Source organism: Paecilomyces variotii (assembly GCF_004022145.1).
Source record: "Paecilomyces variotii strain CBS 101075 chromosome Unknown C8Q69scaffold_8, whole genome shotgun sequence".
NCBI lineage: Eukaryota > Fungi > Ascomycota > Eurotiomycetes > Eurotiales > Thermoascaceae > Paecilomyces > Paecilomyces variotii.
Window position 1 is genome coordinate 28,254 of NW_021167147.1, and position 27,948 is coordinate 56,201.

Below are 27,948 nucleotides of genomic sequence, written 5' to 3' on the forward strand. Positions count from 1 at the left end.
CTTGCTGGTTGCATGTATCGCTTATTTTACAGAATTACTACAGAACCGGTAAAAGCTTAGAATCAACAGAAAAGAGCCAGGAATGCGTATCGATTAGATCAGGCCCCGCTGCATACATGCCTTCCCCTAAGAGGAGTCCTTAAGATAGAAAAAAAAAAAAAAAAACATTTGTCCCGTCCTCAGATAAACATAAGCTCACGCCGCAACACCCCCAGAGAAGACGTAGATTGCGTATCGATCAGAGTTAGTCCGGCTTTACGCTTCCTCTTAGAACCGAGATCTCGACATACGCCAGTCTCATTCTCAAATAGAACATAAGAAAACAGCAAACACCACCATGAAGTCTCGTCGAAATGTAGGAGAGCAAGGAGAGCAATCAGACCCAGACATCGCCAGTAAGCTCGATCAGCTCCTGCACAGTGAAGACAATATCCGCCTCCGGAGGGACGGGAGGACGGTCGTACATCGCATGGAATGGCAGCACCAATTGAGCGGTAGCGCTAGTCGTCGTGACGGTGATCTCTTGAATAGAGTACGCCTGCTGAGTCGCTGCAGGCTGCCGAACCAGAGGCGGTAGCGCTGGGGGATTGGATTGACGGAAGCCGTCGATGATAACTTGAGTCAATAGAGGCGTATTGGGAGGCGCAAGCTGCCATTTTTCGATAAGTATGCTACGCGAGCGAGCCTCGACCTTCATGACAATAGCAATACGCACATCTCCCTGGGAATTGTTAAACCACCACAGGGCGTCCATGCGCATTTTGGGCAAGCAATCGCTATTTCCGACATCAATTACCACAGTAGGCCAAGGCCTTGCCGGTCCGGGAACTCCAATTCTTGACGGCGGGTAAAAAGATTGGTCGGGTTCTTTGGCTTTGGTAGTGACAGTGCCTGTGCGACGAGCGGCACCTCGAAATCTGCATTGACCTGGCGGAATACCCATCATTGCAAATTTCACGACCATGTAGCTAATGAGGAGGTTCACTGGTCCTTCGTGATTGTCACCGGGCTTCACTTTGATGATGGCAGTACTCCCATCAAATTCGAGACGGCATGGCACACCGAGAATATGAGGCTCATCCTTGAGCCTCTGGATGGCATAGTTTGAAAGGCCGAGGACAACAATATACTGGTTGCCCTCGTCCGAATTTGTCTTGAGCTGGGTATAAACGTGCTCAGCTGCGCGAGTAAGACGGACGACGTTGGAGAATGAGACCGTGAGATGGTCCGGTGGCAACGCCGGAAAAGGATCATAAGTTGTAACTGGAGGTGGTGTGCTATGCGCCATGGCCATTTTGAGAGATAGTGGGTTTATATAGTACGAACGGAGTTTCCTGGGAACGAGAAACGAGAGAGGAGAAAAACAAGTTCGAGTACTTGCTGAGCGAGAACATAAAGAAAAACGGACAAGAGTAGGTATCTATAAGTGAGATTATCAAAGAAAAGGCATAGTGGATCATATCTAAAGGGAAATACCTACCAATAATTGTCCTGTCTATTCACTTGAATGTAGCAACATAAGAGAAAGAAACATAAAAGAGAATAAGACAAGTTTCAATAAAGTAGGGGTGAATCTAAGACTCAACTAAATAGTTAGATAAAGGTGATATGAAAGTGAATACAAAATTGTGCTGGATGGTAACGTATTCAGAAGAAGACTCGATATATCACCATGTGGTAACTCACTGGCCGGCGTGCCAAGGCTGACATAAATAAGCCCCAGGCCTAAACTATATGCAGAGTACAGCAACTTTGCGTCGGAAAGTCGAGAGACATAGTCAGTATGTGCTTATAACCTGTGTATATATCCGGTTGATGAGAAGTTTACATGCATCACGATGCATTCTGATAATCTCAGATAGTGATCTACTTTCCTCCTTCCTTCGATTAATCAGTTCCCGTAGTGGCCATATGTGCCTACTTTCCCATGTAAAAGCGACTCTTCTTCTCACATTATGTCATGGTTTAGCAGCCACTCGATCATCTGCTTCGAGAGCCAGCCTTGGATACAGTCATGGATCCACGTGGACATGACTTTGATTCGCAAGGTGTGCCCTTGGTAGGCGGTAATGATGGCAATTTCGTGGAAAAAGATCCCTTAGTAGTGTGATCAGGGAGAAATATAACGTGCACCAAGCGTCCGTCCTAGGACGGGACTCTATGACGCGAGATGCTGCTGAGTCGCGATTGTATCGACACGCTTCCTACGCTGACGTTTTGGCTGGGGGGGAAGGACATGCGCTGCAGCACGCTTTCGGATCGGGGGGACTTCATTGTCATCAGAACCAATAATGATAGCAACACTCGAAGTAGAAGAGAGGTAATGAAGCAGATAGAAATCAGAGAAGAACCAACCGTCCTTCGTTGGACTAGCGTGGTCATAGTCATCGGTGATGCCACAAACTGCGATCAGGCGGATTCTTGGACCAACATCGGGTGGGCAGTCTGCCACGAATAAGAGACGCTTCAAGGTTTCTGTGGTCCAATAGTTCGCCCGAACAACATGAAAGACTGGAGTCGACTCTGGCATCATGGTAAACATATGGTGAGATAATCTGTAGCTGTCGTCACTGGTCCGAATGATACATTTCCCCTACCAGAAAGTATTGTAGCTAGCAGAAGATCTTTCGTGATTCGAAAATAAACCGACAGACCAGTGAAAGGTTTGACAGCGTAACTCGTTAACGCGTCGTTGATGAGCGATCTCGGCATCACGTATGGCATCGAGCATGGGAAAAATATCATCACCCGCCGCGGTCTCGTTTCCTTGTGGTTGCACTCTATCTTGTGAATGGGTCATGCTTGCTTCCCCCTGGGGATCTCTCGGGGGTTTTATGCCCGAGGTCTTGCTCGCTTTAGACTTTGTTCCTTTCATCGATTTCATGCTTAAGTATTTTCAGTTCGGTGCTATACTGGTACCCGCGGGCACCACCCGCTCAGGGACGTACAACCGCCACAGTTGTACCGCCTGTTCAGGACTAGAGGTGCTAGTTCATTTTGTTCTCCCTCTCTCGGTGCCACCCGGAGAAGGATATCAGCCTTAAGGGTCTGGTTAAGCGAAGCGAAGTAGCGTTGCACGCGATTGTTATTCTTTGGTATTGCGGTCTTCTTCACGATTGATGCCGGTTTCGCGAGAACATTCCCTCTTCCTGTGTCCGACGTGGGTTTCGTGAGGACCTTCCCACTCGATCCTTCTTTGGTCAAATCGACGTCGTTCCATGACGGGGGTCGAGTGAGATACTTGAAACTTACAATCTTGGTAGGATCGTTGAACTTTCTCATTACCGCTTTAAACTCAGCTCGGATTGTCTTCGCACATTCTTGAAGAACTCGTGCCCAGTGGCGGTAGTCGAATCGCGATAGATAATTTCGAAACTCTTCGTAGCAGTCGTCTTCCTCAATGTCTGCATCACGCAGAACATTAGGCGGCTCGTTCAACTAGACAGTCCGAAGCGTCTGTGGTATATAGGTAGTTATTAGGAACTTTCCAAGACTTGGGTGTTCCGCTAGTCCATCTGTCGTGGTTCTTGGATTTCCATTTGCCCTCAAGCCAGCGTGGTCCATCGTTGTGGACGTATGGTGATGAGATACAGAGACAGCTTTGCAAATAGGTGTATCTGTGCTACACCCACATGAAAAGATGGTCGTGCATCCTGGTCTCTCTTAGGGCTAACAATCGCACTTCTTCGATAGGATCATCTCAATTCTGTCAGCACGGCCCAATGAAAAGCGGAGAAGTGTTATTTAAGCGCTGCAGGGCCCGCCTGATCCCTGGTTTATCTGATCTTTACTTCTAGGTATATTTTAACGCCATTCAGGTCGGGGGACGCTTCTCCAGGCAAGAATTCGACCTGGAGAGAGATGTTCGGGTCATATCTAACCTGACACAGGTAGTGTATGCGCCGCTAGTTGTTTTGAAGAAATGACATAAAGATCTTGTTTCCGTTTTGTAGGATGAGAGCGCGCCTTATTTCGTCAGATAAGCTTCCCTGAAGGCTGTATTGTGTGGTACTTACAAAGGCTTTGAGTGTGGTATATAAAATCATATGGTTGACATCTACCGAAGTCGCTTTTTAGTTTGTGCCTTTGGCAATAGGATCGGAAACTCACCACAGGAACACCCTATCGCCGAGATCTCTATGGAACTTCCCAATATCAGGTCTCTGCGGGGCAAGAATTCATAGAAGAGAAGAGGTATGAGAGTAAATATATATGAACAAGGTTTATAAAGGAGCACAGATTTCACTGTACGGAGTGAAATGCCCTGTCGATTGGTCCTTACATCCATAGCGCATTCTTTTCCTAGAGTCCCCCAAATTAGCCCCAGTACAAACATCAAGAGCCAGAAGAATAGTGAGACAGAAAATACCATACCGGAATAGCAAAATATGATAGTGATATCTTCCCCCACGGTCAGAGCTTATTGTAGATAGAAGTGCATGCACACAACTCATCATGGAATCGCTTATTAGACATGGAAATGCACAACTTATGCCTAGGCAACGGCGGCCGCCTGAAGGGCGTCGCGTTCTTCTGGGCCCAACGTTTAGAAGAGCGCTGGCCGTGAATGATGATGAGTTCGTGGTATTACCAGTAGCATATATAAAGTGTAAGAGTCGATAGAAGTAGTGCTCCAGGGTACCACTTTGCTAGTATCCCGCCCGAAGTCCGGGGACCCTCAAGCTGATAGATAGCTTGAAGAAAATCTATCAACGAGAAATGATAGCCATTATACTGTATGAGGCGTAGAGAAAAGAGCAAAGTATCCAAGGGCTCGGGCAAGATAGGCGACATATATGGAGTAAATAGAAGGTTTGTGTAAACGTTCTATGCCCGAATAAGTAGTCTTGAGTATGCACCTATAAACAAGGATATAGAGTAGGGAAGATTATATGAAATGCAAGGAATTGCATCTGAGTTACTTTGGACCCAGAGAGAAGCCATTTACCGTGGAGATGATGGATAGACTTCTTAAAAAGATCTGCCTCCTTAAGCAGTTTTTATAATTCCCCCAGGTCTCCTAGAACGGAGAAGAAAAGGATATCGGGATATTTATCAGATGCCCTATTTATGCGTGCTTAAAGACGAAGGCAGTCTGCCGGAGTTATAAAATCCATAAAAAATAGAAATCTTGAGAGTATTATAAAAGTTAGGAAATAGAAGGTAGTGACTGAAATCTAGTATATTATATTAGCAATGGATGCTTTACCAATATAACAGGGGACGCATCCTTTTCTTTATTCTTTTTCCTTGCTTCCTTTTTTTCCCCCTCACTTTCTTTCTCTTACCTTTCTTCAGCATTATCCTCATTATTCATTGACACTAGCTGCTGCACCTCAGGATGTATATAACGGAAACGATTTGAATGTCTGTAAATATACACAGCTCCATATACACGGCAATAAAGGTAGAAAGGAAGTATTTTCTTATCTTCGTCAAGAGAGGGTATTTATACCCCTCTCGTTCCAACGGCTCTTATTCATAGCAAGGGTAGTGACTGAATGTCTGCTCCCCCCGCGTGAAATTAGGAAAGAGAGTAACTTACGCAATTGCTTTGGTTGGAAATACCCACAGCTCTGCTATATGATTTGTGCATGCAGTGGGCCGAGACAGGCAGATTCACTTGGCTTGGTCAGCACTTTGACGGAGTCTTCCATTCAATACCGAGAATGAGCGTATGAGGTTTTGGGCGTAGTGATGTATATTAATTCTGCAAGATCCGGATAGCTGCCCTGGGATGTTTTCGAGAACTTATACTGGATAGAAGTATTAACTAGGGATGCGACAGCGATCTCTATGCGGAATATACACCAATTTGGATAGCACTGTTAGGATTGATACTGTATTGTCTGCTATCGTCTCCCGTCTTCTCGTAGATAGTTCCTGGAACTGCTTCTTAGAGAAGTGACATGAATGATTACGATAGAATATAGAAGTTAAAGAGGACCTTCTGACTTGGTGACATGTTGTCAATTATTAGAGTATTAGCTGATATGATCAGTATGCTTACAATGATCGCTCACACGCCTAACGCTACTTGCTCGTCACATGCATGGCAGAAATGCAGACAGGTCAAAAAAAGCATGGATGATAAAAGATGCATCAACGCGCAAATGGTGACGCAGAAGCCCGAGCACACCATTTCTGGCAGACGGGAGCCAGTAAATGTCCAGTCTGCAGTCACAGGAGCCAGGCTGAACCGGCGGGTTTCATCATGACTCGTAATCTCGTCTCTCACGGGTAGTGACCACTTTACAGCAGGTAGGCGAAACCGCCTAGGAACCCTGCAACCAGGCCAAACAGGCCGTACACCTGCCCAATTTCCAGAGCAAAGGTGCTGGCATCACCCTTCTTGGCAGCAGCAGTCGAGGCAGAGCCAAATCCAGTATAGACGACGTTTCCACCAGAGGTGCTGCTGGCGCTAGCGGTAGGGTTGGAAGTAGCAGAGGTGGTGGTTATGTTGTAGCGCTTGGGGTTCTGGGCACCGCAGGGGTGGTCATCACGGCACGCAGCTTGGCAGCTGGACTCCCCATTGCAGTTGTTCACGCATTGATTGTTGGCCTCCGTGCAGATGAAGTAGGGGAGAGTCTGGGAGTATTCCGAGGAGTTGGGCTGCTGGCCATTGCTGCAAACACAGCTGAAGCTGAGGGTTTTCTGGAAGGATGCCAGATCAGCATGTTTGCAAACATCTAATCACCCGTAGGGTGGACTTACCGGGTTACACGAATTGTCCTCAGGCTGACCTGTCACCCCGGGAAGCTGCAGACAGATGAGAGGGCAGGACGTCTTTTGAGACTGGCACCATTGATCTAGACCAGTTAGACACATCATCAGACTGCAGGGACACATGTAAACTCACCTCTGGTCGAGAGGGGGACACTGTTCGGGTCAATGCTCTGAGCAACACCCAGACCAGCCACAGAGGACAGGAGCAGAAGGATAGATCCAGCCAACATTTTGTGATAATGCTCTGCTGACGGCTACGCGCAGATGGAGAGAAGGGAACAACGAGAGTGACCCTGGCAAATGCCAAATAAGTCAGTTTCACTGTGTCTTTTTCTGTAGATCCGTTGTTCCCGGGGAGAGTCGAGGGGAATGTTGGGGGCTCGGGCTGCTCACCGATGAAGTCTTCGCTAGTACGACTATCACGCTCCGGCCCAGTCCAGGAATGCTGATGGAGAATTGAACGACCGTTGACTACAAGCCACTACTGACGAAAGAAGTGAAAAAAGAGAAAAGTGAAGACTGACTGCGCCTCAAGTAGAAAGACAGTGAGGAAGTGAAAGGGGAGGAAGAGGGCGGATCTTGAGGATTTAGCAACAAGCCATGTTATGGCATACGGAGATAATAGCCAACCGAGAGCCGGGGGAGCTCCTGTAGAATGTACAAGGTGATATCCAGGATCTGCCGAACAGTGGTCCCCTAGAAGAAGCTAGAGAGCGATAGCGTTGCAGCTAGACCCGTCGAGGACTGGAATTGACATATCGAGCAAGGAGCTGTCACCGTTGAGTCTTGACAGTGGAGTACTGAGTACAACAGCAAGTTAGTTCTTCTGCAAACAGCTAGCCCAAGCTGCCACTCCAGAGTCCATCCATACTCCATACAGGCTCGAGAGAGCACTAGATTTTAGTCCTGGTCTTAGAAGGAAAAGTAATAAGCTCGCGCCTTGATTGTCACTGCGACCAGCAGCTCACCACCATCTACCCCCCCAGTCTTCCCCTCTGCGTGTACGATCATGTCTTTTCCGGAGTCCCGACACTGCAAGAAAGACATTCCTGCTATTCCCACTGAGCTCAGGAATCACTCAACGGGACTGTGGTGGTGGGAACCACAGTTTGGTAGGTTGAAAAGAGGATCCTGGAAGGGACTGGAAGAGAAGAGAGAACGCCATGGCTTGCGGTGGTCTTAGATGTGCCAGTGGGTGATAGATACACAAGACTCCTTTTTTCCCCGTAGCTGATAGGATCTGACGGACTGTGTTTAGCGTGATCCTAACTGGATCTAACAATAGCTTCTTTCTCCGCGCTAGAGATGAATAATGAACGGAAGATAGTAGTGTTACCCGCCATTCACGATCATTATTCTTTGGGAGCAGTTTGTCGATCAGCCAAAATAGGATGTTTAGGGTTTTGTTTCCCAGGCCCTACCTTCCTATTTGGAGTGTTTCTGCTGATACCCTTGCACGTCCCGTGACTGGTCCCGTGCACTCTCCATGTTTGGCTCAAGTTAGCTGCGCAAAAGGAGGCTTTGATCCCGAGCATCTGATAGATACAAACCAGCTTCCATTCGCGTCTCTCAATGGGCTTGTCTTAGACGCGTTTCTTTCCTTATCACCAGCGCAGGTTAAGGTCCCTCGCTACGCCAATTATTAATTATTTGATTTGGTCCTGTCCTCAACGTCTGGCGCTGGAGACAGGCTGCGGCCAAGTTGGCGTGACATCGCTGAACCCAACTACAAAAATCACCGGACTCTTAAATCTTAGTGCCCTATATCATCTATCTATCGGCACCTTCCACCGCATGAATCAGCGCTTTGCGCCGGTCTCAGACGATCTCATCCCCTCGAGACTGTCGCTGCTTCTGATGGATGGAGTCAGCCAATGAGGAGGCCGGTCTGCAGCGGCGCTCCCCCGCATCCTCGTTGAGCGTCTCGGATAACGAGGGCCTCGTGGCGGCGTCCAACAGTGCCGGTGCCAGCAGTAATACTGGCACGGCCCTCTCGTCATCCCCAGGGAGCTCACATTCTGATAATGATCAGAATAATGCGTCCAAGAAGGAGCGCCCCATCTCTGGCGTAGTTCCTCCGTACTGGCGCCATTATCGGAATGTCTCGCGAACTTCCCAGGCTTCGTTTGACGGGGCGGCCGCCATCACGCTCGAGGACCACACCGAGGATCCGGGGGCTGAGACAAGCCGCGGTCTATGGGCGAAGAGCGTTACAATCGACGATCATGTGGTAGTGCAAGGCAAAACAGGCGTGGGAGCATATGTCGTATGGAATTGCAAGATTCAAACTCTAGATGTGGGTCGTCTTCCCCGCGTAGATCTTGTAATAGTCAGTGATTGCTGATCTCACTGCAGGGTGGTCCAATGGTATTACGACTGAGGTATGATTGCGATAACGTCGTTGTATTGGGATTGTCTGTTGATTATTCAGATACTCGGAGTTCGACGATTTGCGCCAGAAATTACTGCAGGCTTTCCCCAATTCGAAAAATGCATTGCCGCCCCTCCCTCCAAAGAGCATGCTATGTGAGTATCGCAGTTGGATAATTGCTTAAGAACGGTTGACTAACCTGTCTTCACAGTCAAGTTTCGACCTTCGTTTCTGGAGAAAAGGAGGGAGAGACTAGAATATTTCTTTAAGTCGGTGCCCGTCGTTTCATGTCTGACTTGCCCCGTCAACAGTGACTGACATTGATATCACTTAGTTGCGTGCTCCTGAACCCCGAGTTCTCTGGATCTCCCGTGCTGAAAGACTTCATCTTTGCTCACATCGGCTAGCGCAAATTGTTCATTGACAAAACTACGATGCGGAGACGGTCTTTGGACGACTGGAAAGTGTCTACTCAATCGCCACTAGGGTTATTTACGACGACAGATTATTCTTCCTTTGGGTAGTTAGTATGGGTTGCTTATGAATAACGATATCTCTAATTATATTTCAACATCTAGTGCTATATATTGCTACTTTTGACAACTCACCTATACCATATTTACTATCTTGCTATACGGAGTTGCTGACAAGACCGCGGTAGATTGAGATGACTTGATATCCTGTCTGCGTGAAGAACCCCGCCATCACTGCAAGCTGCTCATGTAGCTGCTTTGAACATTGGTCGTAGTCTGATTATGTGTCGCCGTCTCTACGCAACGTATAGATCGTAGTATGATCCTGCCTCTGTTTAGTTTCACGACGAATCTGATTGGCGAGGTAGTTACCCCCAGCAGATAATCTTAGAAGGTAACATATCCATGAATCAGTCCTCTTATCTCATGTAGTTAGAGAGCCCGTCAAAGGGATTAACTAAGACACGGGATACCGAACGGAGCAAAATCCCGAATCCTTAAAAAAGGTACACTAGGGAGTCGATCATCGCCCAGCCTATCAAACTCAGCAAACCTTCGCGGATACTCCCCCACGGATCTTGCCGTGCGGAACGCGTCTATCGCGACCATCCAACATGAACCTTGAACAATAACAATCTCAGAGTACACTCTTTGCGTTTCAATGCCATCGTCTGATCAGCAGGATACCGCTGTCTCTATGCTGGATGTCATGGCAGGCCTGGGCGCGAGTCCAAACACTATCGCAGACGAGCATACAGCCAATGACGTCAGTCATCCTCCGAAGGAAAATGAAGCGATGAACAAACAGACGGACCAGCTAGAGAAACTTGGTATGACTGAGAAAGAGCGTGAGAAAGCTGCGATAATCATTCAGGTGCGCCTATTATATTGTATCCACGTCTTCATGAAGCGCTGGAAAAGGACTCGTACTAAATCGCGCCAGAGAAACTATCGTGGTTACAAGACGAGACGAGAACTTAAAGGTCTTGGTCTCGACGCATCGACCAGGTGGCTTGAGGTACGTACGACATACTTTCCACTTTTGCGCTGGTGTTTGAGTTTCGCAGTATGATCTGCAGCTCGCTCCTATGCATGTTTGTGTTCTTGCAGGTGCTGATCGTCTCATACAGGCTGTTAAAGAAGCCCAATGGCGTCAATCAACGCGCCCTCAACTGCCACATGTAGACGAACAGGAGCCATCTTCGCCTGGAGACAAAACACCTCGTATCCAGGCACGCGAAACCTGGAAGAGGGTGGGTAGTATCGCACGCCGTGCCGGTGGGGACGACAATATCCTCGATGAAGTCGCTGCATGCGAAGCCAATAATGATGGTTCACATGCCGACGTAGAGGCAGACAACAGACGCAGCTCAACCGTTTCAGGAATCGAGAGCGAGAAAACAGCAAAGATGATGGATCTCCAGTACTTTCTCGAAATGGTCGATACGAAACATCGTTATGGTAGTAATCTGCGCAGCTACCACAACTACTGGAAGAACTCACCGTCCAAGCAGAATTTCTTCTACTGGCTCGACTACGGGGATGGTAGGAACGTAGACCTACCGCAGTGCCCGCGAGACCGTCTGGACCGAGAGCAAGTCCGTTACCTGAGCCGCGAAGAAAGGATGGATTATTTGGTCCAGGTCGACAAATCAGGGCGATTCCGATGGGCGAAGAATGGAGAAAGGGTAACCACAGACAGCGATCGATTCAAGGACAGTATACATGGTGTGGTTCCGGTGGAGGACAAAACACCTCGATTCAGAGGCAATTCCGCGGAAGGGAATGAAATTGCGGACGCCAGCTCCTCGTCCTCAGCCAATGATGAGGAAAGTGATAGCTCGAGTGAAGAAGTTAACCATTATCTCAACCACGATCTCAACGAAGCGAAAGGGGTGAAGAAGCTGGCGTATGTGAGTCCAGCGGTGATTTTCAATCATCTTATGAAAAAGTCTTTGAAGAAGAAGGACAAGTGGATTTTCGTACGTTGTGCCCACTTCCTCAATCGCACAGGCTTGTTGTGATGCTAATTGCAGTAGGTAGCTGGTACGTGATACTGCAGGAGGCGGGGCTCTCGCTTCTCGCGCATGCCCTAATGGCGTCTTACTTGCATCACTTGGTACTAACCACGATATACAGATACATCCTTTCGTTTGTACGTCGGCATCAAAGAATCGGGTGCTTTCCAGCATTCATCATTCCTGCGTGGTGCCCGTATCTCTTCCGCTGGTGTGATCAAGATCAAAGATGGACAACTCCGAAGTCTATCCCCTCTCAGGTACGTACTATCTGGTGTCAAACCCCCATACAACCAGGCAATTAACAAAACGTAGCGGTCACTATCGACCCCCAGCAGCAAACTTTCGCCGTTTTGTGCATGCTCTTGAAGACCAGGGCGTCGACATGTCGCGCGTTTCGATCAGCAAATCATACGCAGTTCTGGTCGGAATTGAAGGCTATGCTAAGGTCAAGAAGGGCAAGAAGAAATTCCACGAGAAGATCGATACGATCAAAGCGAAACACAGTCAGCATAAAGAGATTAATTCAAGTCACGCAGACAAACTTACCAAATCAGAGTCCCAGAAAGAGGAGCATGACCATCAGCAAAATGGCAAAGACTTACCAATCCGCCCCAAAGGGAGAGGCATCCCTGGTACAGCGCCTGAGGAGGGAGTACCACCTCCTGAGGGAAGGAGGTGATTTCGATGTTGTCTATCTAAATATGGTCAGCAGGCAGGATCTTTTCAGCTACTTTTATCGATTGTCACCGTACAATGATGCTCCCGCTTACGATTTACGATACCCTCGTCTTTATGACCGACCACATGTATAGTACAATACATTAGTATTTTATATTATCAGCGTATCCCAGTAACGTCAAAGCTATTCTTAATCCCACCCCTTCTCAATCAAGTTAATATAGAATCCACGGAAGCAAAGGCTATGACTTCAACCTCCTAGCCCGTAGGTAGGTTGCTTTCTCGACTCTACTTCTAGGGGAGGTTGATCTCATATTCATATCCTTAGCATACAAAGAATCCAGATCCTTGTGATCTAGTACATTCTATCCTCTAATTAGGATAATCAAGGTATTAATGAAAGAACCTGCTGCGAATGGACGATGTGACAGGTTACATGTACGCGAACTTTGTGCGCCGACAATTATCATCAACAACCATCCGGTCCTCCGACACAAAGTCAACCGTTTTATTATATGGTCGTAGGGTCAATGATCGCACAGTTAGTATATAAGATATCATTCTGCAGCAAAGAATCATAATCAGCAACCTCACTCTCAGACCCCAAAAAGACAAGAGGGATGAAAACTCACATCCGTAGAAGCATCACAACAGAGCGGATGATCCGTACATCCTGACAAAGTATAGAGCGGATTGCCTACACCAATCCCCGAGAAATTAGCAAATCAAAGTTCCCCCTCACTTTCCATCCCCATCCCCATCATATTCCTTCTTGATGATGAGTGGGAAAACTTACAATCAAGCCCCAAAAGACCCGTTGCCTCCTTGATGGGAATGCCATTTCGATTCAAAGTTTTGACAATGCTTGGATCAGAAACCGTGCCGATGGTGCCGCAGCAGAGGGCAGAACCGCTGGCGCATTTAATGACAGGGTCCGCCTGAGCTCCTGCTCTTGCGAAGGATAGGGGCAGGAGAGTGAAGAGGGCGAGAAGGATGCTGTGCATTTTGAATTATTCTTTTTTTTTTTTTTTTTGCGTAGGTATTGTGGAAAGTAGTAAGATTAGAAATACTTCCAGTAGATGACTCAATAGATAGATGGAAATCTTGTTGTCTGTCGAGGAGGGGGGTCGAAGAGACCGTCTTTAAATAAAGATGGTGTCGGCAATATCTTCCTATCCCATCGCTAAGAAACTACAGTCAATGGTATGGTTATGTCTATAGTTAACTCAGAGGATCGCAGGTACAACGTTGCATGTCTTCCATGTTTCAGTGATTCTATGTAAATAAGTGTCCCGCCCCTGGGCTTGGAAGATGGCAGCTAGAACCGAGACCTTGCAAGTAGTGTGACCCGCTGCGTTATAAGTATTAATAGTTTGAGTATAGGTGGGAACGAGTCTATTGTGGTTGTGTATGGTTGATAGGGATAATATTTATTTCAGGTTTAGGAATGTTGTTATTATGATGCCCCTTCGTGGGGTTGAGCTCATGGCCAACCCCGGCGCAAGGAACTTGGTCCTAAGCGATCGGCTATACAAACCGTTACCGCGCATGGTATGTATAAGCGCAGGTGTCCCTGAATATTAATTCAAAGTTTTTTGAAGCGAGTATAGACAGGCAGGATCTCGCTATATATGTCTGACTGTTGAAGAATCGGAATGTGCCAGGCCTCGTATGCCCCCTTACTACCACCCCTCACGCAGGAGATCAGCAACACACACTACTGTATCGGATATTGACATCCATTATTTCTACGTAACTACTTCTGGGCCTCTTTATGTAGACTAGTATAGTTCCTTCCACAAAGTGTATCTTCTAAAACATCAACGATCATATCTGTGACACCTCAAAAAAGTATAGGGATTGCCCCGATAATCGACTAACTGATTTGATCACAAACCCTATTTACTTATAGATCCTTTTCTACACCTTCAGAGACAATGACGGCAGTCTGGGGCCCTTCCTCTTCCCGGACTTTTCGCATACTTCGAGTATACCGCTTGCCAGCAACAAGCCACCAGAACAGCTCAATGATCATAAAGCCCCCGACACAGGCGCAAGTGTAATTCATGTTGGAGGCTACATGGATTAATTTCTTGCATTAGCTATATGCCTCCAGATCCATAGGTGCGATAAATTCGTAGTTCACACGTACCTGTTACAGGCATGTAATATGGAAAGGAGAAAAAGACAATTGCGAAGATTAGCCAAGCAACTGTCACACTGTTGGCGAACATTCCGGGCAGGTTTCCCATGAAGAAAGGACCGCGGTGCATTCGCTTGCGTCTTTGTAGAAGGTTCGTTAATATGGGGACGAGGTACGCGATGTTGTTGATTGTGCTGTTACACGTTTTAATTCAATAAGTAATCCATTCAGTCTCTTTGTCCAAGGCGGGGGATGCTTACACTGCCGAACTCATCATCGCGTTGAAGGCTGTACTAGAGCCGAGATAAATGCAGCCAAGTAAGGCTATGATTACAGTCACGCAGAGTTGGGCATTGAACGGAGCCCCTAGTCTACGGTTGACTTTAGACCAGCTAGAGAGTTATTTAGCATGCATAGGACTTCAGTGACTCATGTAGGTGGCTTACATATTTGATAGCGGGAGACCATCGTCTCGAGCAAAGGCCCAGAAAATTCGGCCAGTGCCTGCAGAAGATAGTCAGAAAGTCCACTGATAACTGCCTGGCAAGGGGAGACTTACTCAGCTGCGACCCGATCGTACACGGACCGAGGGCAATCCAAAGCATAAAAGTCAGGCCAAAAGCGCCTCCTCGGCTTTGAGTTGTCTGGCGAAAGATCTCAGCCAGAGGAAGACCGGTCGGGGAGTCAGCTAGTGTAGTGTAGTCCTGGACGGAGAACATGAGACTGAGCATGTATGTGAGACCCGTGACGAACGCAATTATAAGTGTACATGCTGCAGAAAACGGTATTAGCTAGGTAATGGCTTGGAAGAGACATACTGACCAAGCGCAAGTGGTGCGTTTCTTCCTGGCTAGAATTATCTATTTAGCACGATATTGCTTGATCTCCATCGTTCCACTTACATTAGGCATCTCTTCGGTAATATGCTGGGTTCTGGTCAGTAAATATCCAGCAGTGCTTTCGAAAGACTCACAGTAATTCCATCCAGACCACCCAAGGAATACAGAGGGTTAACCAGGCCGGTAATGAAGCACATGACGTTGTTTTCCCAGCCCGTATTGTTGATCCATGTCTTGAAGACGAACTTCGAATCGTTATGTGCTGGTGCTTTGGCAGCTACTGTGACCATAATGACAAACCAAGCAATCTGAAGATAAGCCACTGATATCCCTGCATTAGTATCAATATCCGTATGCAAAGGTAAACATAGGCTTACAGGAAAACTTGTTGATCGCAGGTATCAATCGATTTCCGAACATCACTATGCCTGAAGTGATTAGATTGAGGCCTTGGTAGACAACAAATGTCATCCATGGCTGAATGACTAGACCATCCTTATATAGAGCTATCAAAGCCATAAAATTTGTGGCATATAGTAGGTTAGTAGATGCTGTGGTAAAGATCCCTACTGCTGTTAGACATGCGACAAGAGTCGACAATCACAGAAAACTCACATCCGAACACGGTACTCCAGCCTGTGGCAAAGCTTAGGAAAAAGTTATATTTCTTTGGTGCGATTGCGGCTATCCAATGGTACATCCCTCCTTCAACCGGGTATGCTGAGACAAACTCCGCCAGCGATGCGCCGAGAAAGGACTGGAGGATCGCGACAAGAATGAATCCATAGATTACTGCAATTGGTTTTGTCAGTATGAACTGCAGAGTAAACCTGGGTTGCTACTGAGCCTTACGTGCACCTGGGCCACCCGCGTTGATCGCTGTAATAAGACCGAGTCCAAGGCCTGTATATTATTCAGTCAACTATTCTAATGCAGGGTATACTGCCAAACATACCCGTCCACGAGATGGTACACGTCGAAGCGAGACCGATGAGACTGAACACAGAGAAATGTCGCGCCAACTCCTGTTTGTGGCCTATCTCAAGGTATGTTAGAAGCCTCACATTCAAGTGTCCTGTGTCCTGAAACATTGAGAAATCACCTACCCATCTGTGCTAAGCGCAATTCATCCGCATCTTGAACTTTGATGACGCCTTTATCGTCGCCAGCGGCCGCAACAGCCAATGGTGCAAAAGTAACCTCGTCGGCACCCATGGTGAGTACCTAGGTGTTCAAGGCAGCACACTCAATGCATTTTGAAAGTAAGTATTCAAGTAAAGACTCGTGCGATCAGATTCCTGTCGGGACCTGCCCGCCATTGTGGCGGAAGCACTCCGCCTCTCTTATCGGGATAATGCTTATCAGCCACCTCGGACCATTGAGTGGAAGTGTCGATCGTTAAGCCGTATCAGAAGGAATTATTAAATTCGCACGAATGAGACAATATAATAGAGTGCTGAGCAGTATTAGCTCGGTGCTACCTTATCATCAGACGGGTAGAAATGTTAGCACCTGAGATTTATTTGGCAGGTGGCTAACCAGCCCGGGCTACGCTCCCCCGCAGTGAGATGAATCAAAGCGGGCGGAGAGTTGTGTAGAGTTACTGCGGACGCTGTTAGTGCCAGTTAGATACAAGCCACCGTTTTGACCTTCTGTTTTTGACACAAAGCAATGGGCAGAAGTTATCTAGGACTGGCTCGTCCTTATGTGGTCTCAGCATTACTGGCCCTTAAGTCCTCCAAGCCGTCGGAACACACGCCAAGATAGCTGGCCATCTTAGGAACCTCTTTGCCTAAATATTGTAAAGCATGTATAGAAGATTAGGTGTCGAAAAGCTTATTGCTCATAGGGTCTTTAAGTAGTATACGCACGGCTTCAACAAGCGCACATGTTGGTTCCATTATGCAAACGAAAATCTTAAGTCTGTATCCAAAAGGATATCTGAATCATAGCACTGATTCAAACGCATCTGGGTATGAAATGTAAGATTGGCCCTGAATAACTAGAAAGTCGCTTTTCCTAAATTGGTATCGAGGTTGGCATCGATGAAGGGCACATTGCCGGAGCCCCAGTCAGTATCCGAAAGAGCGTCCTGTGCAAGAGTTGGGAGAGACTCCCACGCGATAAGTGGCTGGGTACCACCAACAGTTGAAGTGAGACCGCACTGGTGGTCTACCGGCCAGATGCTGTAGTACCGGATCAAGGGAGAGGTGCCGTCAAGCGTATATCCGTTCGTCGAACAGTCCCAGCCCCCATGGGCAGATGGGCATACAGCCAGGATATTGTCCGTGGAGGTAGAATTCGCGCTTGAAAGCCAGACAATGGCGCCTTCCCAGTCATGACGATGTCCAAGCCCATCAGATGGCTCATCTTTGGGGAAGTACCAGGCGTAGAGTAGAGCGTATCTATCGCCATAATTGGCTCCGCGGACGTAGATCTGACCGGTGCTGCTGCTACAGTCACCGTCGGAATCACCGGTAGGCGAGAGACCAGCACTGTAAATGGTCAGACAAACCTTTTACTCGGAAGAGGATGAAAGACTTACTTGGTATCTCCCTCAGCGTCAACAGCTGGGAAAGGAACACAGCCGTTAACTACCTTTAGGCGGGGCTGATAGGCTAGATAGAGGTCGCCTGTTGTACCGCTTGGAACTGTTTGAGCAAAACCGACGATCTCATCCGATGCGATGCTTCCACGTCGCTGTAGACCTGTGATAGGACTCGCATTGCATGTGGTTGCAGCCAGGAGGCCTAGAGAGACATGAAGAAGACGAGAAAGGACAGACATCCTGACAGGCTGAATCAGAAGCAACTTGTTCCTCAAGGATCGGACGTTAAAGGTATAGAATGGACGATCTTGAGGAATTGGCTTGTCACTGTCCTCTTGCCCATGCAGAGACGAAAGCCAGTACCTGTACTGGGATCCATTGGGACATGTCGACGTTAAATATCTTTGGCAGAAGATGGCTGGTCATAACTGGGACGGGTAAGTGGATAGGATAGTGGAAACACCCGAGACCCATCATTCTCAAAAGTAGGCTAACGGGCTCTCTCGCCCACTGGAACAGAACTGAAGTGGAGGCCTAGGGAAAACAATCTAATAATGGGTCCCCGATATCTATGGTCCGGATCTTAAGCTTAACCTGGGGGTCAGGCGCACAGCCACCGAGGAATGTCAGGGGAAAACGTGATGTTCAAACGATCTTTTATTTGTACATAAACAATGCCCTGACTGTGAACTTTCTTGCAGAAGATTCAAGACACTGTTAGCTGCGAGTCTACGGACCCAGTGTGAATTGGGGAAAAGACGGAGAGGAAGATGGTAGGATACGTTTGCAATTATTGATGGTCTGTTCGACATAGCTCAAATAATAATTTATGTGCACGCCAGGATGCCTGGGATTCCTTGAATCCACGTGCAAATTTTGGTGGCTTCTCCTGAATCTGATGTTCTCGTTAGATCTGAAACGTAGCAGTTGATAGTTCCTTGGCTCATAGTTTATCGGGGGCTGAACCTAAAGGAGCTTAACTTAGTGAACCCCAGTGCTGCTATTTCATACGCCGAGCAAATATAGAACAGTCCCCGAACTCCGTGCCTGACGATTCATTCCGAGCTTGGAAGCTAGGAACGAGACGGGTAACTAATTCATCCCTATTGTGGAACTTATATTTAGAGCCTTCAGAAGTTCACGTATTATTCTTTCCCCGCGGATGAAGCTAATGATCGAATCTGAAACAAGTTTGCTCATCGCGAGGCTAAAAATTATGCCCTAGGCATTACCTATGAATGAACCTTTCAAGTTGATGCAGTGCCCGCGTATAGTTGGTTTCCGGGTCTTTTAAATAGGGACGCATTGAAAGATGACAACAAATTAATCGCAATCACCCAGGAAATTGCGATGGCCCATCGTATGTAAGCTGCAATGCGGAACCCCCGAGTTGGGAAGATACGAGAGTACATCAGCAGGATAGAGATTTTGATGATCCCTACTGTAGTGCAGTAGATGTATTCATATGCCATTAGTAGCAATATAAACCTTCACGATGCTGATCGGGGTCAACAACATATATACCATATTGATGCCGGACATGCTACAGCAGGAAACAGACAGTGAAATTCACATTACATATTCAGTCTGGTTGCAAGTTTCTAGTTTCTGAGGCTATTCAATGGCATCAAGAAGAGGCTGTAGTTAATATTCACGTCATGCACTAACTTTTACTTCAGGAAATGCAGCACTGTCGGTATCTACTCCTTCTTGAGCCCGGCGGCCTGCTGATGCAGGGATCATTCGGAGGCCAAAACACAGCCATCTAAAGAAGCTTATCTCCATTTCTTTGATGTTATCTTGAGCCTATTTCTTGATAATTTCAAATATCTTCCTTGCCGTGATTTTTGTAACGTTTGTTTATGAAATTTGTGTATATATACTGGTAGCTGCGCGAGGGATAGGTATCGGGGCAATTGTTCGTGCGTGTTCCCTATTTGAGGAACTATCTGGCTCTAAAATCTAATCCATGTCTGCTGTGCTTTCACCGGACATATATTTTGGTCTTTGCTAGCATAACGGTGTTTAGTTTCTGCCAATAAGATATCCATATTATCTTTCACTCGTATTTGCAAACGATTCGTGTCGCTGGAGTGAAGTGTACTTCCCACACCCTTTTCCCGTGCATGGCGGGCCTCTAATCGGCCCGATTAGAGAGATTTTGCAATGAAGCAGTCCTGTATCATTCTCTTTTATCGAGAATAGCAATTAAGAAGGACGTGACGTATTCCCTCTCACATCATTTCTGCTATAGTCTCGTGTTGTCAAAATCACTATAATCATGGCTCATAACGAAAAGCTAGTATTTGTATTTATTCCCGGGGCCTGTCATATGCCAGAAGTCTTCAATCCTCTCAGGCAGCTCATGTCCCAGCAGGAGCTCGACTCCGAAGTGGTCGCTCTTCCTTCTGTCGGTGCTGAGCCTCCCAACAAAAGCTTGACTGATGATGTCTCCCATGTTCGCTCTGTCCTGCAACAGTTAGCTGAAGAAGGAAGACTACTTGTGGTGGTTGCTCACTCTTACGGTGGATTAGTCGGTGCTGGAGCTGTTCAAGGACTAGACTACGTCCAGCGTTCTCAGTCAGGACAGACTGGTGGTGTGATTATGTTGGTCTACATGACAGCACTTGTTGCACCAAGTGGAAACAGCCTCTACGATATGATTGGGGGCAAGTGGTTTCCATGGATAAAAGTAAAGGTTGTTTTATTGCGTTGCGTACCATCGATTTTGCTCAGTGCTGACCCATACTATACTCCGTACATACAGGGAGACTACTGTTATACCTCCGATGAAGAAATCGTTTTCTACAACGACCTCTCACCAGACGAACAGAAAAAGTGGATATCCAAGCTAAAACACATTTCCGTTTCAGCACTCATGGAGCCCGTCACAAACGAGCCTTGGCACAATTTAGCATGTATGTATATATTGTGCGAAAAGGATATGTGTTTACCGATTGCCCTTCAAGAACAGTTCGCCAGTACTCTTGGACGCGGCTGCATTCTCTTCCGGTGCCAAGGGTCACACTCACCATTTCTGAGTATGCCGAACAAGATAATTGAGGGGTTAGAGTTGGCTGCTAAAGTCGGCGCTGAAAGGCATGGTTTGGCTAGTCAATCTCATATATAGGATCTCTTACGTAGAGAGTTGAGTGAACTCTCCCAGGGTGTTCGGTTCATAGTTTCAACAAGAGAACGCCTCATAAGATTACTCGATATAAACGCCAACCGCCAAGGAGCCGGGAATATACTCCATACTTATAGCTTGTTTCAAGTACAGACTAGTAAGGTTTTCTCCTGCCAGGGCAGAGGGGACATATGTGGGCAACGACGGTATTTTTATTTTATTTTTTATATCCTTCCACAGCATATTGAATGGAATTATTAGATATCATATCATTGTTCACAATCTTTGTGCCTGTCCTTCCTCTGCAACTATAAAGCTGCTTGCTATACACAGGGTAGATGTAGTTTACATTTCTCCACGAATAAATGTGTTGTTATGACCCACTAGGAACAACAAGAAGCAGCAGTTGATCGACATTCGCGGTTTTATACCCACAAGAGGAATAAGATTCAGGGATCGCTTGTTTCTTTTACCAGAGCACCTGATCCCTATCTGGTCATGACGCGTTCTGTGGCGCTATACTATTATTATATCTACAGAGAACTGCTCGGGACTTTTCCGTAGATAGTCGGTTACATATTCAATACAGAATGTTCGGAATCTCTCCTGTTGGTGGGACTAACGACTTTTCAATTCAATGACACAGGAGCCTCTTGAAACAGATCAGACCAACAAAACTCCACCTCTCACCGTCAAGCACTCCTCGTTAGAGGAGCTTCTTTTATGTTCTAGTAATATATAATAATGCAGGCCTTCTTCCAATGCAGGAGCTTTCTCTCATCCAGGCACGGTATCACCAACTTTCCTTACGTGGGCCGCCTGTTGTCGCTCTTTTGATATCTAACTCTACGATTCTTTCTTGTTTATCTTAAACAACCACCCATTATGCAGCTATCACTTCCTACACTCTTTATTTCATTGGGCCTTCTGGCTGTTCAATCGTCAGCCCAGCTATCCGGGGACGTCGGACCGCTGACTTCAGTCTCCACGAAGAAAGCCACGAAGACCTGCAATGTCGTTGACTACGGCGCGGTAGCCGACCAGTCAACAGATCTAGGTGCTCCACTTGCTTCTGCTTTTGCAGACTGCAAGTCGGGTGGCCTGGTCTATGTCCCCTCCGGAAAATATGCCATGGACACATGGGTGACCCTAAGCGGCGGCAGTGCCTGGGCGCTTCAGATCGATGGACAGATATACCGCACCGGAACTGATGGTGGAAACATGATTTTTATTGAACACTCGTCGGACTTTGAGCTCTTCAGCAGCACGTCGAAGGGTGCGATCCAGGGAAATGGATACGAATATCATATCAATGGATCGCTCAGTGGTCCTCGCCTCTTACGATTCTATGATGTCTCACACTTCTCTGTGCATGATTTCATTCTTGTCGACTCGCCATCGTTTCATTTCTCAGTTGATACCTGCTCTGACGGTGAGATTTATAACATGGCCATCCGTGGAGGTGATGAGGGAGGTCTTGACGGTATTGATGTTTGGAGTACCAACATTTGGGTGCACGACGTATGTTGTCATGAACTAGGGAGGGCTCCAATAGCAAATGATCTAACATCTTCCAGGTCATGGTTACTAACAAGGATGAGTGTGTAACGGTCAAGGTAAATCCTCTTTCTCGCCATATGCTTCCGTAGAGATGTCCGCTAATCTCGTATTCAGAGTCCTTCAAAGAATATCCTTGTCGAGAGTATCTACTGCAACTGGAGCGGTGGTTGCGCTATCGGTTCCCTGGGAGCAGATACCAATATCACTGACGTGACCTATCGCAACATCTACACCTGGTCGTCCAACCAGATGATGATGATCAAGAGTAACGGCGGCAGTGGATTCGTGGAGAATGTTCTATTCGAGAACTTCATCGGTATGTACTAGCATCTCGTGAACCAGCCACTCCAGACATAAGAGCTTTTTATACTAACCCGACTCAAAGGCCATGGCAACGCCTACTCCCTCAACATCGACAGCCACTGGAGCGGCCAGTCAGAGGCAGAGGGCGACGGAGTCCAACTGAGCAACATCACGTTCAACAACTGGAAAGGTACAGAAGCCGACGGTTCAAAACGAGGTCCGATTCGCGTCATCTGTCCTGACGCTGTGCCTTGCACCGACATCACCATCAAAGACTTCGCCATGTGGACCGAAAGCGGTAGCGAACAATGGTACTCCTGCGAGAGCGCATACGGTTCTGGTGCCTGTCTGGAGGACAGCTCATCTGCTACCTCGTATGCTGTGACTACAACCACTGTCACCAGCGCTCCGTCTGGGTACTCAGCTCCCACCATGACGGGTGACTTGACAACTGCTTTTGGAACCACGGCTTCTATCCCGATCCCAACGATCCCCACGTCATTCTATCCCGGAGTGACGCCGTACAGCTCGCTTGCAAGATGATGCAGGAATGGTCCTGGCTCCGTCCTTTGGTGTATATTTACTATATCTAATCCACATACCGTTTGTGCGATTTTGTCAATGCAAATAGTTGTCAGCACGGAGGCATCCTCCGAGTCTCCTAGAACCAAAGTTGGCCAAGACAAACATCACTGATTGAATATTGAGGATTGCGACGTGTCTCAGCAAGACATGGGAGACCATGACTAGACATCTACGCAAAATAATGGCAGAAGATAACAGTAATGAGGTTGCACTAATGAAGCAACGCATCAGCGCGACCAAACAGAAGTGGCTCAAAACATCAACCGCGTAGACGCGAAAATGTAATTCCCTACAGTAAATTCTGGAAAATACGCCTGCTTTTCAACCTTTCATCCATTCAAGAATCGCTCTTAAACATCACACGTCATAAGTTGCAGAAGCGACAACCTCGTGGTGCCGCCTTCCACTTCAAAGCCAAAAACCAGATCAAGACCATTCGCCGCTCCCACATCCTAAATCCTGCTGTGTAGCTAAAACACACCACGCAATCGATTCTGAGGGCTCTAAAGAATGGATATTTCCTGCTCAAGAGCAAGCGCGTTTAACGATTTGAGTTTTCGAAATTTAAGCGACCTCCTCGATCTTTGGCTTCTCCTGGCTCTTTCCCTCACCAGACTCGTCGCCCTCGAGCTCTGGCATATCGTCGTCCTAGACTATAGTTAGTTACGAGTCTAGGCCAACCATCTTCAAAGATCTGCATACCGATCCATCCTCCTCACCCTCGGCACCCTCAGCGCCGAAACCACCGTCAGCACCGAAGCCGCCGGCAGCGCCGCCGAGTTTAGAGAAGTCAATACCACCGAGACCACCGTCCTCACCGAAACCACCGAAGTTGTTGGCGTAGTCGTCTTCAGGAGCCTCATCCTGCTCGTCCTCATCGACCCACTAAATCCGTCAGCATGTCTCGATCCCTGAGAGGCCAGTAGCTTCCTGGATCATACCTTGTCGAAGTCGGTCTTGAGGAAGTGGACCTTCTTGCTCTCCTTCAGCAAGCGAGGCCAGTACTCTTCCTTGAGGTCCTTCTTGCGCAGCACCAGCTCGACCCCGCGCGGGGTATGGTTCACCTTGCTGTTCTCGGGGTCGATCTCGGCATATAGATCAAGCGACACATGGTACTTGATGCCCTTAATCGAGGTACCTGTGAATGACACGTTGTTTGCGGTGATGTTGAGATCGGCAGAGGTCTTAGGCACATCGGGGACGTTGATGTTGACGTAGAGGTAGTTCTTGGCAGGATCAGAGCTCGAGGAGCGCTGAGCCCATGTCACTGGTGCAGTTCAAGTCAGCATTGGTGCTCTCACGACGTTAGACGAAGCCCATCCTGGCCCTTCTGACCAGCGATCAATAGGCGCAACTAATCGAGACTGTAAAGCTCTCTTGCGATGCCTATGCAGAACGCTCAGACCAGTGTGGGGTTATGGTGCTGCGGGCATACCTTCTGGGGTAACAGTTGTCTGCGACATTGTGAGGAAGGTAAGGTAGGAGAGGTGACACAGAACTAATTAACGGATTGTAGGGTATAAACTGCTTGAGTCGAGGATCCCAAAAAGCTGGCGTTCGAGATTCGAGATGCGTGAAGCTAGAAGAGCCAGAGCGATTGCTTTGCCGCGAGGGATCCCGCTCTGCCTAGAAAGTACTGGAAGCCTCATTGTTTGGCCTGTTTGCCTGGCCGTGGGTGACTAAGCCAGGCAACGCCCCTCCCCGGACGAGCTAGATATCGCTATCATCGCGATCAAGCACTCCAGGCACATCTAGATCGCCTCTTGAGCTGTGTCGGGATTCCAGACGATCAGCTCCCATCCTTGTTCTCCGTGCGCCGTCCAAGCTTGCCTCTTGACGCCGCGACATCGACGCCTTGGGCGTCTGCTGCCCCGCCCATTCCAACCATGCCCCCCCGGGTCCGCTTGTAACTTGAACTTTCAACATCGCTGAGCGGGTCTCCGGTATCTTGAAGCCTTATCACAGCCTACTAACATAATCTGAAATTCCCACTGTTGGGGGAGACTTTGTACCAAATTCAAACGGAGAAAAACCGCCAGTTATTCGCCGGTCATGGAGTCAATCAAAGCTGTATTCTTCGGTCCTGATCCGCAGGCGCAGGTACGTCTATGTCTCTCTCCTCAGTCCGACGTAGCTCTTCTGTGCTGACAAGAGCTCAAACGGTAGATGAGGAAATGTAATCAACTCATTCGCGCAAATACCCGTCAGCTCGACCGTGATATTTCCCAATTGAAACAACTCGACAGCAAGACGCGTCAGTTGATCCTCAATGCGTCCCGTCGCGCCCAGAGAAACCCGTCGCAAGCGAAGCAGGCCAACAGTGAGGCCAAGACATTCGCGCGTGAGCTTGTTAGAATTCGCAAGCAGCATGGACGTCTCACGACGAGTAGGGCGCAATTGCAGAGTGTGCAGATGCAAGTCAATGAGGCATTTTCCGTGCGGAAGATTCAAGGCAGCCTCAAGAAATCAACAGGCATCATGAAGGACGTGAACACTTTGGTTCGGCTACCAGAGTTGACCGGGACGATGCGACAGCTGTCGATGGAGTTGGTCAAGGCGGGTATCATCGAGGAGATGGTTGATGACGCCATGCCGGCCAACGAACTTATGGAGGACGAGGAGGAAGAAGCAGATGCCGAGGTCGACAAAGTCTTGCAAGAAGTTCTGCAGGGAAGACTCGCCAAGGCAGAACCTGCCCAGGCTACCAGGCCGCTGGAGGAAGAAGAGCCAGCTGTGGAAGAGAGCTTCGAGGACCAGGAGGCAACACTCGAGCAGATGAGGGGCCGTCTGGAGGCTCTCAAGAGTTGAAACAGTTTTGGTGGCTGAGACTCCACTTTTTCGTTGCCTTTCATATTAAACGAACATATGCGCTTCTTGTTGCTTGCCATGCTGCTGGGGGTGTTCAGGATCGTTGGATACTTTTGTTTCGTCTGGGCTTCGGGGGGTTTTTCACGACGTTGCGCTGAGCGTATTCTGTCTCCTCTATGCATATATCTTTTTTCCCCCAAAGTCGGGTTCCATTTCGCATGAGTTCTTAGACTGGAATCGCACAGCAAGCAATATTCAAAAATACGGGCTCTTTTTAATTTATTGGTTCATCTAGCTCGCCTCAAACGGTAATGTGCTTGGAGCCCGCTCAATCGGCAGATAATCTCATTCTAACCTTCAGGAGATCATTCTCTACAATCGTATTCTTTTTTTCTTCTAGTTCCAACATATCCCATGTTGCATCCACATAGCGACCAGCAAGCCATCTGCGCGGCTTTTTCGTCAGCCATACGACGGTGTCCGAACTGAGCTCTTGGGTATCTCCGAAATCTAAAAGCAAAATATGATTAAAACTGTAGTTATTGCAGAGTTTTGTGTGATCCGTCCATCTGGTACTTACAAGGTCTCATGTTTTCTGGAACTGTTTCCCCCATATCCGTGGCCACGAGCCCAGGGTGCAGTGCAATTGATATCACACCCTTGTCTGCATATTCTGCACATATTCTCTCAGTGAAGCGTATAACTGCCAACTTGGTTGTCGTATAGCTCGAGTGGCCAGGCCAACCGAGGTGTGCACTGATGCTCGTCAAGTTCACCACCTGTCTGAGGACATCTTGTCCATCACCAGCCGCAAACAAAAGGGGCAGGATCTCTCTTGTGACGAGATATGTGCCTTTATTATTAACTTCCCACGACCGCCACCATTCATCAGGGTCGCTCTCTGTAATAGAGGCTTCTTTCCCCAAGAACGCAGCATTATTGACCAGTATATTCACTTTTCCGAATCGAGCCCTAATCTCATTGGCGGCCGCTGCAACAGCTTTTGCATCTGTAATATCAGTATGCAGCTTCAAGATTTCCGGCACGTATCTCCCTGTAGCAGCGGCCTCGTCGAGGATGCGCTTCTCCGTACCATCAAGATTCCCACGTGCTAGGATTACGATCTGTGATGCTCCTGCTCGTGCGAATGCGGCGGCGGTGGTGGCACCAATCCCTCTTGAAGCTCCAGTGACCAACACCGTTTGTCCTGAAAGGTTCGCTAGTAGTGGGGAAATGGCAGGGTATGTATCGTGATGGATTGTCGTCGTGAAATTCCTTCCTAGAGATCATAGCAAGTAAGTCCTCCATTGGAAAGACATACAGGTCGCAGGAGCGTGACCAGGATACGTGGATAGGCAATTCGAACAGATCTTTTAAATGGCGACGAGAAAACAAAATATGACAGCGTACCGCAATACTTGTAGTCTGGGTGGAGTTCTATTGAGCCGGGCTTGTCCTCCATTGTGATTTATCATCCGCGGTCGAGCATATAGGCAGTGTTAAGAAGATAGACAGAATCAAATGTAATCTCAAAAAAGAGGGAGGAAAAAAGCATTAGTCCCCCCAGTTAACTCGGATGAATGCCACGTTCTGGTCATATACTCTAGCTCGTCTGAGACGGTGTACCCGAGCTGCAACACGCCACATACGGAAAGCACTAAAACTAATGCGATGTCTAGTTTACAGGGGTTTGCATGTGTCAAGAAAGATTGCCACTTAGAAATATTGCAGTATGTCTATAATATATCATTATTTACCATTTGTAT

The 27,948-nt window shown here is 47.7% G+C and overlaps 11 protein-coding genes across 11 annotated transcripts; 4 read left to right on the forward strand and 7 right to left on the reverse strand.

The window, feature by feature from the left end:
- C8Q69DRAFT_306245 (hypothetical protein) lies at nt 1-1,633 on the reverse strand. The gene has a single exon (XM_028627205.1). The coding sequence runs from the start codon at nt 1,292-1,294 to the stop codon at nt 377-379; it is 918 nt and encodes a 305-aa protein (XP_028483490.1). The 5' UTR covers nt 1,295-1,633; the 3' UTR covers nt 1-376.
- Nucleotides 1,634-2,907: 1,274 nt separating this feature from the next.
- On the reverse strand, nt 2,908-4,046 carry C8Q69DRAFT_445762 (hypothetical protein; the record flags this gene model as incomplete). Its single annotated transcript, XM_028629084.1, has 3 exons — nt 2,908-3,438; nt 3,792-3,881; nt 4,017-4,046. The coding sequence occupies 3 exons, from the start codon at nt 4,044-4,046 to the stop codon at nt 2,908-2,910; spliced, it is 651 nt and encodes a 216-aa protein (XP_028483491.1).
- A 2,206-nt stretch (nt 4,047-6,252) lies between these two features.
- On the reverse strand, nt 6,253-6,956 carry C8Q69DRAFT_445763 (hypothetical protein; the record flags this gene model as incomplete). The annotated part of the gene is made up of 3 exons (XM_028629085.1): nt 6,253-6,654; nt 6,715-6,809; nt 6,860-6,956. 3 exons carry the CDS (start codon nt 6,954-6,956, stop codon nt 6,253-6,255), a joined length of 594 nt encoding a protein of 197 aa, XP_028483492.1.
- Nucleotides 6,957-8,424: 1,468 nt separating this feature from the next.
- C8Q69DRAFT_306631 (PX domain protein) lies at nt 8,425-9,712 on the forward strand. Its single transcript, XM_028627207.1, has 5 exons — nt 8,425-9,022; nt 9,082-9,107; nt 9,158-9,252; nt 9,309-9,366; nt 9,432-9,712. Exons 1-5 carry the CDS (start codon nt 8,588-8,590, stop codon nt 9,502-9,504), a joined length of 687 nt encoding a protein of 228 aa, XP_028483493.1. The 5' UTR covers nt 8,425-8,587; the 3' UTR covers nt 9,505-9,712.
- A 4,323-nt stretch (nt 9,713-14,035) lies between these two features.
- C8Q69DRAFT_306642 (amino acid permease) lies at nt 14,036-16,515 on the reverse strand. Its single transcript, XM_028627208.1, has 13 exons — nt 16,358-16,515; nt 16,207-16,287; nt 16,104-16,154; nt 15,867-16,043; nt 15,629-15,817; nt 15,386-15,573; nt 15,315-15,338; nt 15,235-15,262; nt 14,972-15,184; nt 14,859-14,916; nt 14,673-14,804; nt 14,422-14,606; nt 14,036-14,345 (listed from the first exon to the last, which is right to left on the reverse strand). Exons 1-13 carry the CDS (start codon nt 16,464-16,466, stop codon nt 14,176-14,178), a joined length of 1,605 nt encoding a protein of 534 aa, XP_028483494.1. The 5' UTR covers nt 16,467-16,515; the 3' UTR covers nt 14,036-14,175.
- A 604-nt stretch (nt 16,516-17,119) lies between these two features.
- On the reverse strand, nt 17,120-18,199 carry C8Q69DRAFT_471706 (putative NPP1 domain protein). Its single transcript, XM_028630934.1, has 2 exons — nt 17,797-18,199; nt 17,120-17,746 (listed from the first exon to the last, which is right to left on the reverse strand). The coding sequence occupies exons 1-2, from the start codon at nt 18,036-18,038 to the stop codon at nt 17,254-17,256; spliced, it is 735 nt and encodes a 244-aa protein (XP_028483495.1). The 5' UTR covers nt 18,039-18,199; the 3' UTR covers nt 17,120-17,253.
- A 1,804-nt stretch (nt 18,200-20,003) lies between these two features.
- C8Q69DRAFT_471709 (Alpha/beta hydrolase fold-1) lies at nt 20,004-21,179 on the forward strand. The gene is made up of 2 exons (XM_028630935.1): nt 20,004-20,497; nt 20,567-21,179. The coding sequence occupies exons 1-2, from the start codon at nt 20,081-20,083 to the stop codon at nt 20,927-20,929; spliced, it is 780 nt and encodes a 259-aa protein (XP_028483496.1). The 5' UTR covers nt 20,004-20,080; the 3' UTR covers nt 20,930-21,179.
- A 311-nt stretch (nt 21,180-21,490) lies between these two features.
- On the forward strand, nt 21,491-23,370 carry C8Q69DRAFT_306676 (rhamnogalacturonase A). The gene is made up of 4 exons (XM_028627209.1): nt 21,491-22,447; nt 22,504-22,542; nt 22,601-22,802; nt 22,872-23,370. Exons 1-4 carry the CDS (start codon nt 21,812-21,814, stop codon nt 23,330-23,332), a joined length of 1,338 nt encoding a protein of 445 aa, XP_028483497.1. The 5' UTR covers nt 21,491-21,811; the 3' UTR covers nt 23,333-23,370.
- A 568-nt stretch (nt 23,371-23,938) lies between these two features.
- C8Q69DRAFT_445770 (putative Hsp90 binding co-chaperone) lies at nt 23,939-24,837 on the reverse strand (the record flags this gene model as incomplete). Its single annotated transcript, XM_028629086.1, has 4 exons — nt 23,939-24,022; nt 24,077-24,259; nt 24,316-24,641; nt 24,810-24,837. 4 exons carry the CDS (start codon nt 24,835-24,837, stop codon nt 23,939-23,941), a joined length of 621 nt encoding a protein of 206 aa, XP_028483498.1.
- Nucleotides 24,838-25,426: 589 nt separating this feature from the next.
- Nucleotides 25,427-26,182, forward strand: C8Q69DRAFT_404761 (vacuolar protein sorting protein 24; the record flags this gene model as incomplete). Its single annotated transcript, XM_028628045.1, has 2 exons — nt 25,427-25,474; nt 25,541-26,182. The coding sequence occupies 2 exons, from the start codon at nt 25,427-25,429 to the stop codon at nt 26,180-26,182; spliced, it is 690 nt and encodes a 229-aa protein (XP_028483499.1).
- A 164-nt stretch (nt 26,183-26,346) lies between these two features.
- On the reverse strand, nt 26,347-27,896 carry C8Q69DRAFT_306723 (putative oxidoreductase). Its single transcript, XM_028627210.1, has 3 exons — nt 27,593-27,896; nt 26,763-27,461; nt 26,347-26,692 (listed from the first exon to the last, which is right to left on the reverse strand). Exons 1-3 carry the CDS (start codon nt 27,642-27,644, stop codon nt 26,511-26,513), a joined length of 933 nt encoding a protein of 310 aa, XP_028483500.1. The 5' UTR covers nt 27,645-27,896; the 3' UTR covers nt 26,347-26,510.
- Nucleotides 27,897-27,948: the final 52 nt, after the last annotated feature.

Excerpts from the sequence above, each read along its gene's own strand:
- C8Q69DRAFT_306245 (XM_028627205.1), bottom strand. The coding sequence starts at position 1,294 with ATGGCCATGGCGCATAGCACACCACCTCCAGTTACAACTTATGATCCT.
- C8Q69DRAFT_306631 (XM_028627207.1), top strand. The coding sequence starts at position 8,588 with ATGGAGTCAGCCAATGAGGAGGCCGGTCTGCAGCGGCGCTCCCCCGCA. Across the intron at positions 9,253-9,308 it reads CCCTCCAAAGAGCATGCTAT|TCAAGTTTCGACCTTCGTTT; the intron begins GTGAGTATCGCA and ends CTGTCTTCACAG. Across the intron at positions 9,367-9,431 it reads AGACTAGAATATTTCTTTAA|TTGCGTGCTCCTGAACCCCG; the intron begins GTCGGTGCCCGT and ends GATATCACTTAG.
- C8Q69DRAFT_306642 (XM_028627208.1), bottom strand. The coding sequence starts at position 16,466 with ATGGGTGCCGACGAGGTTACTTTTGCACCATTGGCTGTTGCGGCCGCT. Across the intron at positions 16,288-16,357 it reads ATTGCGCTTAGCACAGATGG|GCCACAAACAGGAGTTGGCG; the intron begins GTAGGTGATTTC and ends ACCTTGAGATAG. Across the intron at positions 15,574-15,628 it reads TGCGATCAACAAGTTTTCCT|TGGCTTATCTTCAGATTGCT; the intron begins GTAAGCCTATGT and ends CAGGGATATCAG.
- C8Q69DRAFT_471706 (XM_028630934.1), bottom strand. The coding sequence starts at position 18,038 with ATGTCTGTCCTTTCTCGTCTTCTTCATGTCTCTCTAGGCCTCCTGGCT. Across the intron at positions 17,747-17,796 it reads GACGCTGAGGGAGATACCAA|TGCTGGTCTCTCGCCTACCG; the intron begins GTAAGTCTTTCA and ends GACCATTTACAG.
- C8Q69DRAFT_471709 (XM_028630935.1), top strand. The coding sequence starts at position 20,081 with ATGGCTCATAACGAAAAGCTAGTATTTGTATTTATTCCCGGGGCCTGT. Across the intron at positions 20,498-20,566 it reads TTCCATGGATAAAAGTAAAG|GGAGACTACTGTTATACCTC; the intron begins GTTGTTTTATTG and ends CCGTACATACAG.
- C8Q69DRAFT_306676 (XM_028627209.1), top strand. The coding sequence starts at position 21,812 with ATGCAGCTATCACTTCCTACACTCTTTATTTCATTGGGCCTTCTGGCT. Across the intron at positions 22,448-22,503 it reads CCAACATTTGGGTGCACGAC|GTCATGGTTACTAACAAGGA; the intron begins GTATGTTGTCAT and ends AACATCTTCCAG. Across the intron at positions 22,543-22,600 it reads ATGAGTGTGTAACGGTCAAG|AGTCCTTCAAAGAATATCCT; the intron begins GTAAATCCTCTT and ends TCTCGTATTCAG.
- C8Q69DRAFT_306723 (XM_028627210.1), bottom strand. The coding sequence starts at position 27,644 with ATGGAGGACAAGCCCGGCTCAATAGAACTCCACCCAGACTACAAGTAT. Across the intron at positions 27,462-27,592 it reads CCCAGACTACAAGTATTGCG|GAAGGAATTTCACGACGACA; the intron begins GTACGCTGTCAT and ends TATGATCTCTAG. Across the intron at positions 26,693-26,762 it reads TCCAGAAAACATGAGACCTT|ATTTCGGAGATACCCAAGAG; the intron begins GTAAGTACCAGA and ends TTTTGCTTTTAG.